At 37.1% G+C, this 17683-nt stretch overlaps 1 protein-coding gene across 1 annotated transcript in view; it reads left to right on the top strand.

Annotated features, from left to right (window-relative positions):
* Window positions 1–17683, top strand: part of LOC136839421 (uncharacterized) — a 32646-nt gene that overhangs the window by 3005 nt on the left and 11958 nt on the right. Inside the window, exons 2-18 of the mRNA XM_067105437.1 lie at window positions 2486–2599; window positions 2881–3082; window positions 3319–3419; window positions 3554–3667; window positions 3754–3880; window positions 3992–4107; window positions 4211–4425; window positions 7840–7951; window positions 8345–8569; window positions 8675–8776; window positions 10736–10813; window positions 10897–11016; window positions 11132–11263; window positions 12489–12657; window positions 12751–12919; window positions 15495–15742; window positions 15829–17442. Coding sequence (XP_066961538.1) covers window positions 2486–2599; window positions 2881–3082; window positions 3319–3419; window positions 3554–3667; window positions 3754–3880; window positions 3992–4107; window positions 4211–4425; window positions 7840–7951; window positions 8345–8569; window positions 8675–8776; window positions 10736–10813; window positions 10897–11016; window positions 11132–11263; window positions 12489–12657; window positions 12751–12919; window positions 15495–15742; window positions 15829–17442 — 3958 coding nt within the window. The remainder of the gene's footprint in view (window positions 1–2485; window positions 2600–2880; window positions 3083–3318; window positions 3420–3553; window positions 3668–3753; window positions 3881–3991; window positions 4108–4210; window positions 4426–7839; window positions 7952–8344; window positions 8570–8674; window positions 8777–10735; window positions 10814–10896; window positions 11017–11131; window positions 11264–12488; window positions 12658–12750; window positions 12920–15494; window positions 15743–15828; window positions 17443–17683) is intronic.

The raw sequence follows: 17683 nt of genomic DNA, 5'->3' as shown, positions 1-17683 counted from the left end.
CTCCCAGCAGCTCTTCAATGCATCCATCTTCCATGTTGATCTTGCCCTCGTGTTCCATTTACTGCAAGTTATCTATCAATTTTCTGTTTATTCGTTTTTCCTGCATGTTTGTTCTTCCGATGTAATGGCAGTTTAATCCGTATTTCAGATTTAATCATCTGTAAGGATTACTTCAGTGATGTTGATGTAACTGTTTTTTGTTCATTCCTTACTCTCCCACCATAAAACTTGTGTGGTTTCTTAGTGTCTGGTATCTGTTGCATCATGTCTTAATTCCAACCGAATGGCGTTCATGATATGCTGCTGCTGTTCATCTGCAAGGTTTTATATGGTCTCCCATCTATTCCTTTTCTCATGTTGCAGTGTTTTTAATTTGTTGGTGACGTCTGCAATTCTCAAATGGAGAATTTCTTATCTCCTTCTAGGCGCGTCTCCGTATACCACTATTCATTTGTTGTTTTTGGGCAGAGTTCTTCTTTCACAATTTTTGTTGCAGGCGAACGCCATTGAGGCATTGACTACTATGGTACCAAGTTTTTCATATTTTCTCACTTCTGCTTTTATTTTTTGAAAAATCGTTGTATAAGGACACTGTGGTGTAGTGGTTTCCATTTATTTCACTTTAAGATTCAATTTTGCCTGTGTCTAGGCGTTTTCAAGCAAGAACTGATGCACAGAAAAATCCTCCGTCCTGTTTATAGCTCAGAGGACGGCAGTTTGGGATTAGGGGCGACATTGCTATTACTTTTAATTACAATGCTTAATTTACTAGGGTTGGTTAATTTACATTATATTTACATATGTTATTACATGGTGTAGCTACAGCATTGTATTAGTTTTTCATTCCTTTTTTCCTTATATTACTAACAAAATTTAGTTTTTGATGTTTGGGCGGGGCTTGTTTTGGCGATGACCTTGACCCTCTCTTGTCCCTGGGGCGGTAAGAGGGTAGGGCCCTATCCTTCCGTGTGTGTATGTATGATTGTATTGTATATATATGTACAGTATGTATATATATGTGCATATATATATACACATACCATAGCATTTACTATACAATTATATATTTGTATATATATGGGTATACGTAAAAATGTTAGTGTATACGTATGCTTGTTTATAAAGTAACTATGAAGTTCTCTTCCTGTCAAACCTTTAAAAACTTTTCTGTTTTTTACTTAACTCTGAATGACCTCATAGGTCAGAGCACTTTTGCCCTTTGGCTTAAATATATTAAGTTTCCTTATATTTTATAATTTGTCAACTGTTTGACATGTTTTATTTTGTAGTGTAAATTTGCCTTAAGAGTACTTTATAAGATTTTCGTGTTGAAAGTAGTTTTCACCCAGAGTCCAAAAAAGTTAGCTCATTTACCTTTCTTGTTGGCACAAAATTTTTCATTTGCTGAGTTCCCCCTTCATAAGAGTTTACCATAATAAGACCGTAGACAGTGAAGCAAAGTCCCCCACCCCCTTTGAATGATGTCAAGACTAGTTAGGTCATAGGTTTTACGGAAGTGGCAAGAAAGGTGTCTGTTACCCATTCCTTGACAACAGGTAACATAAATAAGCACCAAGATTAGCCCCTGACCCACAAATTTTAATATGAACCGAAAGGTTGGAAGTTGTTTAGAGTACAAAGAATCTGTCCTACACAAGTAGTATATTTTAGATGACAGAAATGCACTGTGTCTGTTGAGCACATTCTGGTACGATGCTTCTTATTTAAACAGCATGATGTGTGTCCTTCCCGTCTTTCTTTTTGCGTAATTTCTCTTTGATGTTTTAAAGATTTTAGGTGTTTAACAAAATGATTTTTATGCTTTATGTTTTGTAATGGAATTATATGTGGGATGTTTAACGTGTGAATGATTTTTAATATCTAGCATGTGTGACTGGGTGAATATGAATTAATATGCATGTTTTTCCGCTCACTTGATTCATGTATTGACTGCTGTGACACTGGTGAATGGTCTTTCTGGCCCCAGGGTTGTCATACGGCCCACATTTCATGAATACAGTCATTCACTCTTGATGTCGTGACACTTTAAGATTGGTTGTAGAACAGGATGATTACAGGCACTGTGAGGTATCTTGTCAGCTAACAGATTCTTTACTAGCAATTGACTTCCATTGGGCAAAAAGGTATCAAAGCTTAAAAAATCTGCAGTGAGATTCTATGAGTGACACTTGAAAGATTGCTTTAAATGTGCTGAAGACTGGGAAATAAGTGGCCTGCCAAATAATGATTTGGCTGCCTATACTATTGCTGTAGTAGAACAAGCTGAATTAAGTGTTTACTTGATCTAATAATTTACTTTGTTCTTAGGCAGGATTGCTCGACTTTAATTTTCTCTAAAGTTTTAATAACTTTATTGTGAATCTTTTAAATGTTATTGGAATGTTACTTAAGCATTTTCTTTGATTTACCTTCATGTCTTAGTTTTTTAAGATCATGATAAATGCAAACCCCTTTTTTTCCACAGGCAGCTATGAAGTGGCTTTTGTTACCTTTCATTTTTGCATTACCAGTGCATGGTATGCTTGCCTCGAGCAGCTTAGATGCTTCAATTAAGCTTGATAGCCTAGATCCAAAAAAAGTAAGTTCTGAAATAATTTTTTTAAGCTGGTAGCAGTTTACTATGGCCTCGTATTTGATGACTTCGGGGGAAGATACTAAATGCTTTTGAGAAAGATGGTCTTATTTACAATGAAAAACTTTAAAATATTCTGGTTTTTACGGGTTTGAAATTTGAAGGTTTATCACTACGTTGCGTTGTAGTAAATGCAGTTTATAGTATTCAAAACTGGTAGTTGTGGGTTTCAGTGGAGGGCGATTATCCTTAAACAGGAGAAACTAGCTATTGAAATTAACTTTCAGTTGGATAACATCCTTGATGAGAAACTAGAACGCCTTCAGGTAGATGTCTTTAGGATGTATCAGGATCAACTACGAAATCACCAAGAAATGTTAAGTAAAATAGGAAGACAAAAGAGACAAGTATTAGAGCCTGTGGCTGTTGTGCCCCCTCCTGATTTTGGACATGCATATACTTTTGATACGGGAGTTGGGAACAGGGAAGGTATGTACAAAAAATATTCGAATGTATCAATAATATTACTCTTTAATTTTCGGTGGACATAAAAAATTTATTAAACTAAGCAAAAGTAGGTAGTCTTAAACTTTGTTTTGAATGGAGTAATTTCAGTTTGAAATTTAGTCTCGGGTACACTGATATAAAGATTTGCCGAAATCAGTTAATTTTTAGGAATGAGAATTTAATGTAGGAATTCTGAACTTTATCAATCTTTCCCTTAGTTGTTGTTGTAGACAGCTTCGAGTTCGCTGGATACGCGGGAAGTTTGACAGTTACAAATGTATTTCATCTGGGACTTTCAAATCTGACAGCAATATACAAGGTTAGTAACTCAAATTATCTAAGCTTGATAGAATGTACAGAAAACTTAAACAATGGTGTCGTTAATCCAGTTATCTGTCTTGCAGTAGAATCGTTTGGTATTCTTTTGAACCTGAAAAAGTTGGCTTGTTCCAGGCTCAAGATGGCTTTGGGTATGTCATGGTAGATGGTTCTCTTCAAGTAATAAAAGTGCGTAATGAATGGACAAAAACTACGAGTGGATGTCGTTGTGACGGATCTAGTCCTCCGGTAAGCTTCAGCTTCTGCAAATTTAACCGTAAAGTTTGAAATTCATTTTTATTTTTAAGAAACCATTTAACATGTTATCTTTTCAGATTGGTCGAAGCCATGAAAGTTGTGCATGTTGTGTGCCTAATGCATGCCTTTGCAAGTATGGATTAGGTTTCAATGGAGATTCATGTGTTCCTTGTGGGACGGAGGCTATAAATTGCCCAGGAGCAGGTAAAGAATTTTTTTTTTTATATTGGAAGGTTATTTCAGCTTTTAATTTAGACCACACAGATAAATCATAAAACACCACCCAGGTCCTTAAATCATAAAATCACCCACTAGGTCCTAAGAATTTGGAGTTGGATGCTGCAGTTGGATTTGAATTTGTGGTACCTGCGACTGGTCTCAAGAGGATTGTCATTACTGCTAAGTCTACCGTGATATCCTTTTTTGAATTTGTAAGTGCTTCTGCCTGATTGTTTGGTCATACTTTAAAACAGAAAACAGGCCCCATTGGGATGAGAGAATCTACTTATACACTATTTTTTCCTTCAAACTCAGGATGGTCTTGGCCTTCAAGTAGTCCGATCTGTAACAGGACTAAGCACTTTAACCTCAGTATATCCAGTGACACACTTGGGTTATGGAGAATCCTATGTAAGTCATTATGGTCTTTTAAAGAAAAAAAGGTTTTTGATCACGTTTTGTGCTGGTCAACAAGTTCATCAACTTCATGAGTTATCTGTTGGGTCCTCTGACGCAGCAATATCGGCAGGGTAAGGTTACTAAAATTAGTTCATTGCTTTTGTAAATGTTTTACGTCATATCTATGACTGAATTAATACTAGGGGAAACATATCTATAACTGAATTAATACTAGGGAAACTCCATATCTATAACTGAATTAATACTAGGGAAACCATATCTATAACTGAATTAATACTAGGGAAACTTCACATCTATAACTGAATTAATACTAGGGAAACTTAATACTTGCAGCGGCGATAATGTATTTGGGTACATTTCGAATTGGAAAGCCCACTGATTATACTGATGTGGAAAGGAAAGCACATGGGCGACTAAAGTTGTGTGAAATATATATCCTCTGCAGCTGATGATAATTCAGACCTTAGTAAATTTAGTAGATAACATTCAGGTTTTACATTTGTCCCCACTTATGATGGGGCTTGGCATAGTGTTACGTTGTGTGACGGGCATCTTAATCCCTTCTGAATATCTGAAGGGGGGATCTCCCTCTCCCTCTCTGCAAAGAGTATTTAAGCGCTCTCTCTCTCTCTCTCTCTCTCTCTCTCTCTCTCTCTCTCTCTCTCTCTCTCTCTCTCTCTGTGCTAAGAGCGTATTTAAGCCGCCTAAATTCCCTAATGCCTCTCAAATACACATAGCATATAAAGCATATTTAGCCCTTATAAGTCGTATGGGCTCACAAGTACAAAGAATTATTACAGACTTGAAGTCCCATAGGTTTAGAAATTATGTAAATTGTTGTAGACAAAAGTTAGATGATGGTCAAGAGATAGATTCAATGTCAGGGTGTACTAGGTAAATATGCTGGCATGTGGCCTTTAGTTTATATCAATGTCAGGGTGTACTAGGTAAATATGCTGGCATGTGGCCTTTAGTTTACACCAGTTGATCTACTCGCAGATTACCATATTTAATGTTAATGCTGATAGTACTCGTAACTCTAAAATATATTCTAGTTAGGAACATCCTGCTAGTGCGTCACTTTGAAGTATTACGCTACTGCTATAAGTATGCTGGGTTACTGTGTGAAAAAAGGAAATAATTCTTGTTTGGAATGAAATCTTGCCGTACTGTTAAAAGTTGGCCTAATATCTCCTCTCCACTAGGTGCGATCGGCATTTAAAATTAAAACACGGCTGACCTGCTAGGACTGTGTGTAATCATCTATCCCACTAGATGGCGATGGAATGTTTAAGTTCTTGTCAGAATTCTTCATTCAGTGTCCTTGTGCAGACGACGTGAATCTGCCGAAATATTTTAGGTCTATTTCTGACTAACACACTTGTACGGTATTGTGCTTGTTTCTGCTTTTGCATTGTCATCTATTGCAACCTAAGATGAAAGCATTAGGTTGTGTAGTAATGAGTTCCTGTAAACCTAATGTGAACCCAGACCTTGCATTGTCCTCAGATGTTCCGGAGGTAGGTTGGGGAGACCTTTCCGAGAAATATTTGATGTCAAGAGTTGGACTGTAGTGGTGAGCAAATTGTTTAGAAGGCAATCTAGAGCCTTTGCCGGTCTGGAATGGTTTTGTGCAAGCAGAGCATCTGGCCAGAGGTGTCTTTTCCGACAATTCAACTTCTCTATTCTTGCGTAAAGAGTGGTCGAATTTAGACATTTACGCTTTTCGTGTTTGCTTGAAGTGAGTTGTGAGCTTTTGCAGAACAAAGAATGATTTTGATAGCTCCTAGATGGCCTCAATGGGAACTGTTTCTCGAATTTCCTTTCCAGGCGGTTGATGTTCTTCACCTGCTGTTCAGGAAAGATCTTTCAGTCTTACTGAACAGATCTCTTCAAACTTCCACAGGCTTCATCTAACTGTAGAGATTGTCAACCGTCCGTTACGAGCTAAAAGCTTTTGTTGGAGCGGCTAAGGAAGCAATCCTCTATTCTATAAGGCCCTTTGCTGTTAGACTGTATCAATAACAGTGCTCGGTTTATTGATATTAGTCTTTGTCCAGGGGATAACCAGCACCCGCACCACTGTAGATACCTTACCAAAGTCTCCGATATCTCGGGTACGCAGAGCAGGTTTTTGTTCCAGCGATCAGAGGATATCAGTTTGCTGTCTTCAGTCTCCGCTGTGCTAACTGGAATATCGCTCAAAATTAAATTTGAAAGGATGTTTCAATCTTTTTGGATGGAAATTTCAAATAATCCCACCAGGGTTTAGGATGAAATTTAACATTACCTTAGTTTAGGTTTTTGGATAAGGCTTCTCTCAAAAACTTTGAAGTCACTTTTTTTTTTTTTTTTTAGTGAGCTTCAACCTTTTTTTCTTGTGAATGGGGTTTCTAGTGGAAACTTTTAAAAAGTGAAAGCCCTTCCCAGAGATCCTTGGTAGATAATGAAGAAATGGCTTTGTCCAATTAGAACTCAAAGGGTTTACTTGGAAAGACTTAAACCCTTAAGATGAGTCAAGAATTTACTCTGGTGTTAAGGAGGCCGAACACTGTCCAAGAATGCACAAGTCAATGCATATTGAGTTAATTCCTGAGCATCGACCGTTTTGAAATTAAAGCCGTAAGGCATCCGTGCCATAAGCGCTTCTTTTTATTTCCTCTAAAACGTTTCACTAAAAAGGTTGTCAACGCAGGCCGGCGGAGATGTAACTATTTTTACCTTGCATAATATTCGAAACCTTAAGATTAGGCGATGTGTAAAGCCCTTAGTCCCATAGTCGCAGCAGGGATGCTTTCTCCTGATCCAAATATGAGAGTAACCTTGCTTTCTCTTATCACAGTGTTAGGAAAACCTGCTATTGAATTTTGAGAGCATGGATGTACATTGGTATATGGGAGCATATCTTCATATCTGATAGTAGTTGTCTTCAGTTTTGGACAGAGTTATGGGCTTTCAACTCAAGCACAGAAGTCACCAGTATGAGAGTCTTTTTCTCTGTAAGGGTCCTTTGACAAACTCTCACTGCAAGGGCCTTACACCCTGCTGTGGTTCCAGTGTCTGGCAACAATACTTACTAGTAGGGATCATGCAACAGGGAGGAATGTTTGGAAGATTTTTACTCGTTAAAACTCTTTAATTTTGCTTGGCTGAACGGTAGTTTCTCTGGCTGCACTAACCCACCATCCTCATGCAATGTGCTAGATTGCTAACTTTTAACAGTAGGAAAGATTCATTCCAAATAATGAAAACTTTTTAGAAAATTGTTTGGATACTTTCCTACTGTTAGTTGAAACCCACCCAGCCTCCCCACATTTTAGTGGGTGGTCATGAATTCTGACGTATGAATACCAATGCCTCTTGGTAGGAAATGGGTGATAAGAGTCCTTGTATACAGAGGCAGTCCTACCGGGTTAGCAAAGCATTTTATTTTGAATGCCTGTTGCTCCTGATGGTGCAGAGATATAAGCTAATTTTCATGGTAGGGAAGTATCCAAATTTTTTTCATAATTTCATATTTACAGACTTTCTACTATATGGCAAGCAACTGGCAGTGCTATGAAAGCAAGCCAGAGTGGTGGGAGGCTGATGATAACTGTTCTTGATGGTGATAGACTTCAAGTTTATGAACTAAAAGTAAGAACTTGCCTGCTTGGTTGACCAGTTTTCTGTAATTATACCTTTAAATTCTTGTGTTGTCCCTCATTGGGTCCAAGTAGTTCCTGGTATATTAATGGCTTAATTGTCTTTAGTGTCATAAATTTTTGTGCAAGTTTTTACTCTATTTGGATTTAGTGTTAATTTGGCTTGAGTGGGTATTTTTGTTATAGTATTCCGATTTGAAATATGTTTGGATCTGCATTTGGAGATCTAATAGTGTTTGGATCTCGCAGCATGTTTATAAAATACTGTACTTAGCACTGCACTTGGAGTTCTGGATAGTCTGGTGGTTATGTTAAGAATTTGTAACTAGTTTTGTGAAATTTTTATGTAATACAGTAGGAATTTACTTGTGCCAATGTTTTTCAGGAGGACCTATGGCGGGAGTTCAAGTTCTTGCGGATCCAAAGGTTAAGTTTACTGAATCCAATAACAACTTGGGGCACTTTCAGCACGGGATTTGAAAATTACTTGTTTTTAGTTTCTAGAACATTGATTAGAATCTTTATTCAAAGCGGACTTTATTACAACAGCCTTACTACCATTACTACTGATGAAGATATATTGGGATTTGAGAACCTGTTGGCCATAAATGTAAGGAAAACCTTTTATTCATTAGGTAATAGAACTTGAACTTGTGGATGAATTACATTGGGTTGTATTGTTGATCTTGATTACATAGTAAGTTTGTTTTCCCAGTTGGACTCCTGTCGAAATGATGTGGTGCTGCTTGCAGGATCTGGATCTAGACTTGCGCTTTATACATTCAACAGGACAGTTGTTCCAAATACACTTCAGAAAGTGAGTTTTTTAATCTTAAATGTAGTTTTGTAATCTTAAATGGAAACTGCTGGTATATAGCATAGACTTTCTGTGATTGGAGATTTTTGGGAATTTAATTTTAACCACTGAACTCTGGTACTGAGCTCCTCCATACAATTAGCCAATACACTAATAATGTTGGAATGTTGGAATGTTGGGAGATTGGAAATCTTTCATTTTAACCACTGTGAACTGTGGTACTGAGTTCCACCAAACAATTAACAAATACTGTAGGATATGATGTATGTATAAGTATACGATGTTTGGAGAAATTTTGGCAAAGTTTTATTGCCATCCACAAAGGATAGATTGGTATGAATTCTGTGAACTGAATCAGGAAAGAGGGAGAAGTTGACAATTGGAAGCTGGAGCCATTCTAATACATGAGGCAATCCCATTTAACAGGAAGATCCAGACTGCCCTAGATACAGCTACAGTAAGGAAGACTCAGATTTGTCTAGGCATTTGTTTTTCTAATACTTTTCAATTTATGATTTTTTTGTAAGGAAATCATAGGTTTTACACATCGAGAATAATACTACACCAGTTCCACACAGCATGCAGACTGGTGACCGAAATCGGGCAGCCAGGCGTGTATTGCAGAAAAATTCTAGGATAATTCTAATAGCTAGTAACAGGTTACTTGACAGTTTGCTCGTTGCAGGTAAGTGTAGGTAAGCAACAATTAGGCTTTTTTCTTTTCTAGACCTCCAGAAGATGGTAGGAAGCATAAGTGGTAAGGTATCTCGGTATTGTAAAGGTAAAAGTCTTGTTCATCCACAATAAAGAACCAGGCACAGATGTTGACTTAGGTGCATCTTAATGAAAATGAGAAGCTGAAAGAGATCAAAAGAGGGATAATTTTGATGGAATTTGTTACATTTATAATAGATTCTATGTGCTGAATAGCCTTAGTTGCCCCAGTGCTTGGCATGTATGCCTTAAGTCTTTAAATCAAAGATCTGGAAATATATAATCAGTCCATCGATCAAATCTGGGTAGTCATCGTACCTGAGAAATATCCTGGAGGGTGATGGAACTCCAAATGTATAGTAGTTTTGATATCCCTCTTACTGTGAAACACGGACTGTCCCAAATGTGTAGAGAGATGGCTACATGGAATTTCAGGCAACTTAAAGGGTTTTAACCCTTACAGGCCAGCCTAAATATAGATTAACAAAACTCCATGACTGCACAGACTTAAGGTTTGCCAATTAAAAAACCGCATCAGTGGGAAGAGCAAGATATGCAAATGCTCATGGTACAGTATAAGAAATAATCAACGTCTTTGTACCTGCCATAGGAATTTGAACTCCATAGAGGGCTAGGGCCATCAGTTCAACTCATGCGGTGCACTTTAGGCATTACTCAAGGTTCTTTGCAGCATGCCTTTGCCCCCTAGCTGCAACCCCTTTCGTTCCTTTCCTGTACCTCCTTTCATGTAGTACTTCCATCTTAGTTCCACCCTCTCTTAAAAATTGATTCATAGTGCAATTGCAAAGTTTTCTTCCTGTTACACCTTTCAAACCTTTTACTGTCGATTTCAGTTTCAGGGCTGAATGACCTCGTAGGTCCCAGTGCTTAGCCTTTGACCTAAATTCTATACTGTATTCAATTCAATTCAACAGGGAGTTGAAAGTGAATGTTTCCAACACTACACAGGACCCATTTTTAGACATGTAAAAATACCAGCTAATTTCCGCGAGTTATACATGTTTGCAAAATTACACTTACAGTTCATGTACGTATCGTTTAAGATAAGACCTAAAACTAGCAACAATCCCAATATATATCTATGGACAAATACGAGATGTATTGAGATGGGGAGATGTAGTAACTTCTCCCATGCTATCGTAGTCATTTTGTCCTTGAATAAAGTAATATACAAAGTCTCCTTGCAAAATTTCTAGTAACAAAATTTTTCCAAACTTGTTTCAGGTGACAGTTTTTAACGTGCAGTTTGAGGACACTTTGTGGAATTCAAGTTATGGCTATTTGCAAGAAAGTAAATTGAGGGTAAGTGAACATTGTCTTTGTAGTAATTCAATGAGCCTCCTAGCTCATTTTCTATTTTCTAATTCTCTTTCCTTCTCTTGCAGCTAGTACTGCCTGGTCCAAATAGACCAGTTTTATATGATTTGGCTACCCATTTGGAAGAGGTTGATGATTTATCCTGGAGAGAGAATTTAGTAGTTGCAAATACTATCAGGAAGTTTAACGTAAGTTTGTATCTAAAAGCTAGTCTTGACATATTTTTGTAGCTAAACCTGTAACACGACCTGACAAACTACCCACCAAAAGTTTTTGTAATTAAAAGGGCCATATCTTACGCAGGATGCTTATAGGCTTCAGGCTGCAATAATGAATGCTGCAGAGGAAAGGCTCTTGAGGAGTGTTGATGCTAGCTCCAACCTCGATATTGGTAATATAAATATCACCATTACGCACTCTCTTGTGATATCTCAGGTAAGGTGTCAATAAACTATTCTTTTTGTGAATTAACAATTGTTCTATATAGGCTTTTCCAAATACGAGTATATCAGGGGAGACATGCCATATATAACTGTTGATGCTTTTATCTTTTTTTTCTGTAAGATTATTCTGTGGGATTTGTATATACGTGCTAAATTTGCTGGCTGTGGGGATTACTTGTCATAAGTTAAATGTATGAGAAATTTTGCTCATGGAATGGACTTTCATAGATTTTTTAATCTTGTAAGGAAATACTACTGAAGATGGATAATCAAAGCCAGTGTACCATAATTGGATGTTGGTAATCCGTCAGTTGCCCACAACTTTACATCTGCAAACACTGGCTGAATTTTCTCCTGTACAGTATTGTGCTTGTTTTCTGTTTTCGCATTGTCACCTACAGCCAGCAGATGAAAGCATTAGTCTATACAGGAACAAGTTGTGTCGTGTTTCAGTTGTGCGTAATGGCTGTGTGTTTTAGCCTAGTTGTTGAGGAACGAGTGTGGGTTTTCTCGTGAAGCAACATACAATATGACACGTGCAGCCTTTTTTGGGGCTTTGATGTTGGCATGCCCCATAAATTGTTGGGCAGTTTTAAGTTTCTCTTCTCCCCATTAATCTGTGTTCATGATTTTTCTGAAACATTTGTTTTCCTTTAGTCTATTCTTGGCTTCTGTTTACTTTTCTGTACTGTGCTTACTGCGTTGGAACCCTATGGCTTTAAGGGTTATGCTTTTTTAGAGGTGCTGCTTGGTTTGTAACAGTAATGGCTGTGAAGGGTGTTTAGACGAGCTAGTTCTGGTGGAAGGGGTATGAAATGGCTAATGTTGCAAAGCCCATTGCTTGTTTTCTTCGTAGCCACATGTTTAGGGGGGAAAATTTTCATTTGGCGTGTGGTGGCTGCTTACGTGGTTGACAGTACAAATAAGCTTGCACACACACACACACACACACACACACACACACACACACACACACACACACACACACACACACACACACACACACACACACACTCACACTAAGTGTATTGTCTTCCACTTCCTAGGGAAGGATTTTGTACTTAGTCACCATGATTAAGAGAGCTATGAAAGGGTATTGGCTTGGTTAAAAACTTTTGTAAGAAGTGAAATTTTTTAGTTAGAAGTTAAATTTTGTAAAACTAAATCGGAGTGGTTGAGAATGGCTATTGATAAATTTTAACTTTTTCCTCTCCCAGACACTAGTCACAAATGTGTTGGTGGCAAGAAATTTATCACTAACTGGTACAGATATTGGTGGCACAAGCTTGGGTGACTATGATAGTTATTTCAGGAGGCTCAATAGCACAAAGGGGAGAGTGGATTTAGTTTTAAATCAACTGGAAGACTTTAAGAAGAAACTTGAAGGTAAGTTGCCTTTTGGTTTTGTATAAAACTGAAAAATTGATGTTTTGACACGTATTTTTTACTATTAATTTAAATCTCTCACTTTACATGTAGGTGCTGTAAGTGGTCCAGTCAGTGGCAATAAAATAGGTGGAATATTAACTATAATAAACCCCGGGCCGAGTCTTCAGACATTATTGGCTGACAACTTTAATGTAAACAGTGCCATTGATAAGGATGGTTCAGTGATTGAATTAGATAAAATCTTTAGTAGCTTTGTAAGGTAAGTGGTGTAATTTTTTTTTGACAATTGCTCAGAAGTTACCAAGCTCTTGATTACTAGCAGGCCATCCTACTTGCATATAAATATATACAGTACTTGGTGTTGTATACACAGTACCTGGTGTTGATTTTTTGTTTAGTAGTCTACAAAATGATTGTATGATAAGGTTGAAAATCAATGCAATTCTGCTTTGGCCTAATAAAACCATTTTAAAAAAGCCTAGAGGCTCATGACTGTTATATCAGTGTTATAAGCTAAAAAAAAAAAATAATTTTGAAGAAAATTAAAAGCTTGATGGAAAATTCACCCCTGAACCATTTCTTAACCCAAAAATATAATGGGGAAAATTATTACCCAACCTAAAGAAGTTGCAGAACAGCTAGACCATAACTCAAACTAAGTGATCAAGATTTATAAATGACAACATATTCGTAATGCTTGGGTCTCTTGATCTGACAAAGAGGATTAGTGAACCTTGTAATGCCAAATTCACATTTGACATCTGAAAGGTGCCTTAAAGAAAATGAGACATCTGCCTCTGAAGTTAGTCCTTCATGAATTCCTATGGCACCTTCCAGAAGAAGCAAAGAAAACAAATGCTATCGAAGGGCTGGATAATTGAAGTGATGATAATAGAGCCAATTATTGCCTAGGAGCCACTGACCAACAACCTTCACCAGTTGTCTGTAAGCTGGTAGAAAAATTTATAAATACCAGACTAGCATGGTATTTGGAAAGATCTGTTCTCACCAATTTGGATACAGATAGATCCAAACTAGATCTTTGTCAAGTTCATGGATCTAACCAAGCAGGGCTTTTCTAAGGAATATCAAATTAAAGGAGCCATCTTTGACCCAGGGAAAGTACATGACGTAATTTGGCGGGCATTATAAACAATTACATAATATGGGTATAAAATTTATATTTTTAATTTACATAAGTTTGGAATAACCTACAAATCATACTCCCTTTTGCTATAAGTTCAAGGAAGTGTTCTATCACTTTCTGATGCTATTAATATTGTTTTGGAAATTATAGGCTGCACTCTTCCACTAAGAAGCTTCTTTGTTGATAACTTCGCATTATATTCTATAGGAAATTATGCAATATGTACTTTTCATCATATGGAAAGGGATAATAATGCAGTAAGTGGGCAGGTGAACACAGATTTGGATTCTGCCAAAAATTGCCATCAGAGTGGTTACTTTAAAAAAAATACCAAGTTTTACACAATACGGAAAATTTTCCTTTGCAAAGGAAATAAGATACCAATAGACACAAATACATGTTCAAGAAAGTTCCACAATGATTTTCAAAGGTTCATTGAAACTTCCTTGATAAATGGTGGCAAAGGTGGTCATCAGCCTTGCGATCCACCAATTAGGAATACAGTATAATTTAAAGTTTGGCTTCAGGTCGTCTGGCTCGAACCCTAACAAGGGTTTAGGTAGTCTGATTGCCTTCGGATTGGGCATACTCGTTTGACCTACAATTTTACTTTGGAAGGGGCCAGTGCCACAGTGTGCTCACTGTGACTGTCTACTGTCGAACACATCCTTGGTCACTGTTCCAGTTATGTTCATGTAAAGATGAAATTCCATTTAGATGGTAAGGATATTTAAAAACTTCAGATAATGTACCTTTAGCTTTGTGCTACCTACGTGACGCCAGCACTTTTAACAAATCGTTTAATGTTGGTGTTTTGTATTTTGTATATGAGTATATGATGTATTTTGCATATGAAGGGGAGGAAGCTTGAAACAATCCCCCCCTCCCCACGCTTGTGTTAAGAAAATAGTAAATTCAGAGATGGTGATTATTCCTGAACGGTCTGTGGCCAAGCACTTGCGCCTGAACTTCATAATTAGTAAGTCAAGGTGGTTGGTTAGTTGACCTGCCTTAGGATTGTGTGTACTTTACTTTCCCATGATTATATTTTGGAAGGAGTCTGTGCTAAACTGTGTGTTCACGGCAGTTGTCCTACTCTGTTGAGCATTTTCTGGTTTACTCCAGATATGACTATATTAGAAATACCATGCAGAAGGTAAGGATATTTCAGAAATTTTAAGATTAGAGATGTAGATATACTTGTGGGCTACCTTGAGAGGCAAAATTGTTTTAATGTGTTAATCTATTTATGATTGGGGTTTTAGAACCCTTGGCTCTCAATGAAACTGTATATTCAGATGTATCCGAATAACCCTGTTAGGTTACAGTACTTGGCCGTCAGGCCTAAACCTCATGATTACACTGGATAAGAGTTTTTAGGCTGTGAGGGTACCGAAATCTTGTTAGGGTCAGACCCTGAAGGGTGGACCTTCTTTGGTCTTTACAGTATTTTTTTCAACACTGCTGTTTTCTTACAAAACTGCTAACACTGCCGGTAGATGGCACTTTTTCAGTGCCTGAAGTTCACACCTTGTTTGATAACATGGAAGATAACACCTGGTGTGCCTCGTAGGGAATCTATTATGTTTGTTAAAAGATAGATTTAGCATTAATTATGTGAATGAGACTGTGTAAAAATAAATTTATCAAATATGAACTGGTAAAGTCATGAACATTTTATTTTCAGGTTGAGCAGCAATAGCCTTGTAAGGGGCTCCAAGAAATTTGTGAATGGGCTTATTGTTGGAGAAATTAACTCTAACTTTTTGGATGATATACCTGTGAGTGATTTGGTTATGGAGAGAGAAGACCAGGATATTCAAGGAGCAGTTTATTCTTCTATATTCTTTGCCAAAGAAATAATTTTGAGGCCAGGGGCATCTGTTGCTGGGATAGATTTTACAAAGGCTGTTGAACTTAATTTAGCTATCCTTGGTAAGGAATTTGTTGAAATGCCTAAATTTTGAATGAATTATTTCAGTTGAAATTGTATCGAGTTTAAAATCTTTTTATTTTTTCAGGTCACGTAATATCCCAGACTATAGAAGTAGAAAACTTACTGATATCGGACATAATAAACGGGGTTGATCTTCGAAATTTATTAGAGAATGCTTTACTGCTAACTGGTGGGGAAGTGACTGGATCTTTGACTGTTAATAGGGAAATATTAATTAATGTGCTCTACACAACGGAAATTATGGGTATTGAGATAGACAATTTCCTACAAAATGTCGTGTTCAAAGACAAAGATGCGGTTGTGAATGGCAAATTCACTGTAGGAGGAAAAGTAGTTGTGGGGAATGTCAGGATTGATGGGAAAATAAATAATAAAAGTTTTGATTATCCATTGAGGAAGAGCAGTTCCCCCATTGTGTTTAGGGGGCAGAAAAATTTTATTAACGTGAAGTTTGATAATTTGAAGTTTGGTCCACTAGGTAATGTAGACGGAATCAATCAAAGAAACTTAATCACCAAATCTACCAGTCAGGTCATCACAGAACACAAAGTATTTGGGCAAGGGATTCAAATTGGACAGAACCTGGAGATCAGATCAAAATTACTAGACGGCGTTAATCTTTCGGAAATAAGTCAAGGAAATTCACAATTGCCTATTACTGATCCTTGGGCATTTGATGTAGTGTTTGTTGATCATGTAACTGTTCAGTCACTAAGGCACAGTGGTGCAATTAATGGCCTTGATTTTTCTGCTGTAACCTCAGACTTTATTTACAAGAACTCTTCGGTAATAGTGAGTGGTAGGAAAAGGTTTTTAGGTAAGCTGTCTGTTACAAATAGCCAAATAAATGGTTTTTTGAATGGGGAGGACTTAAATTCACTGGTTATAACTGGTAGAAATAATGTAATTGGTGGTTATAAAACTTTCATAAAATCTAGTTACTTTAATACCATTAGTTCAGTACTAGTAGATGGTGTTGACCTGGGGAAATTAGTAAGCTCAGCACTTAATTCTAGTAAAGAAGGTAATATTGTGACAGGAAAAAAGATTTTCACGCAATCTGTGTTCATAAATGCATTAGATCTAACTGGTAGACTTTCTAATATAGATTTCAGTAATGTAGTAACAAAGGACACAAATCAGAAATTCATTGCTCAACAGATCTTCTCCTCAGTAAACTTTAATGACTTGAAAGTACAAAGCATAAGGTTATCTGGAAACACACTTAATGGAATAAACATATTAGATTTGGCTGCTAGGAGACTTTCTCAGAAAACCAGTGTTCCCCATACTGGAACATTAGTCATAGATGGCCCGGTTAATGTAATTGGAAGCCTACTGGTTGATAACATAAATGGTGTTAATATTCAGGAGATTGAGAGAAATATTGTTGTAGATAACGGGGACTCATCAGTCAGTGGTTCAGTCATTATTCAAAACCTTGTAGCGAGTGGATCTGTCACTACTCTTAATAGTAGAGGTGCAAATGGTTTAAGCCTACGTGACACCTTCTTGAGAGCAGCAAAACTGACGACGGACAATAAGTTTCTTGGAGCAGTTAACTTAGCAGATGTGGAAATTAGTGGACAGATAAACGTTAGTGGTCTCGTGAATGGTGTTGATCTGGCAACTTTAAGGGATGATGCAGTATACATTAACAGCCGTGCAGTTGTTACCGGTAAGTTTTACTCAAAAAAAAAAAAAAGCATTTTGTCCATTAGTAGTAGTTAGTACTACATTTAATGTCTTTGACATATTCGTACAAAGTAATATGATTGAGGGTTTTCTGATTCAAACAAAAGTAAACACTGATCAAACAAAAGTAAACGCCCTGAAGTCAGTGGTATATCTAGTTTTGCATGAATTTTAGGTAAATTTATAATAAGATTTTTAAGTTGGTTTTATATTTAACACTAGCT

The sequence above is a fragment of the Macrobrachium rosenbergii genome, chromosome 6 (genome assembly GCF_040412425.1).
Source record: "Macrobrachium rosenbergii isolate ZJJX-2024 chromosome 6, ASM4041242v1, whole genome shotgun sequence".
Lineage (NCBI taxonomy): Eukaryota > Metazoa > Arthropoda > Malacostraca > Decapoda > Palaemonidae > Macrobrachium > Macrobrachium rosenbergii.
Note: the sequence above shows the minus strand (reverse complement) of the source record. Positions and strands in the feature narration are given on the sequence as shown.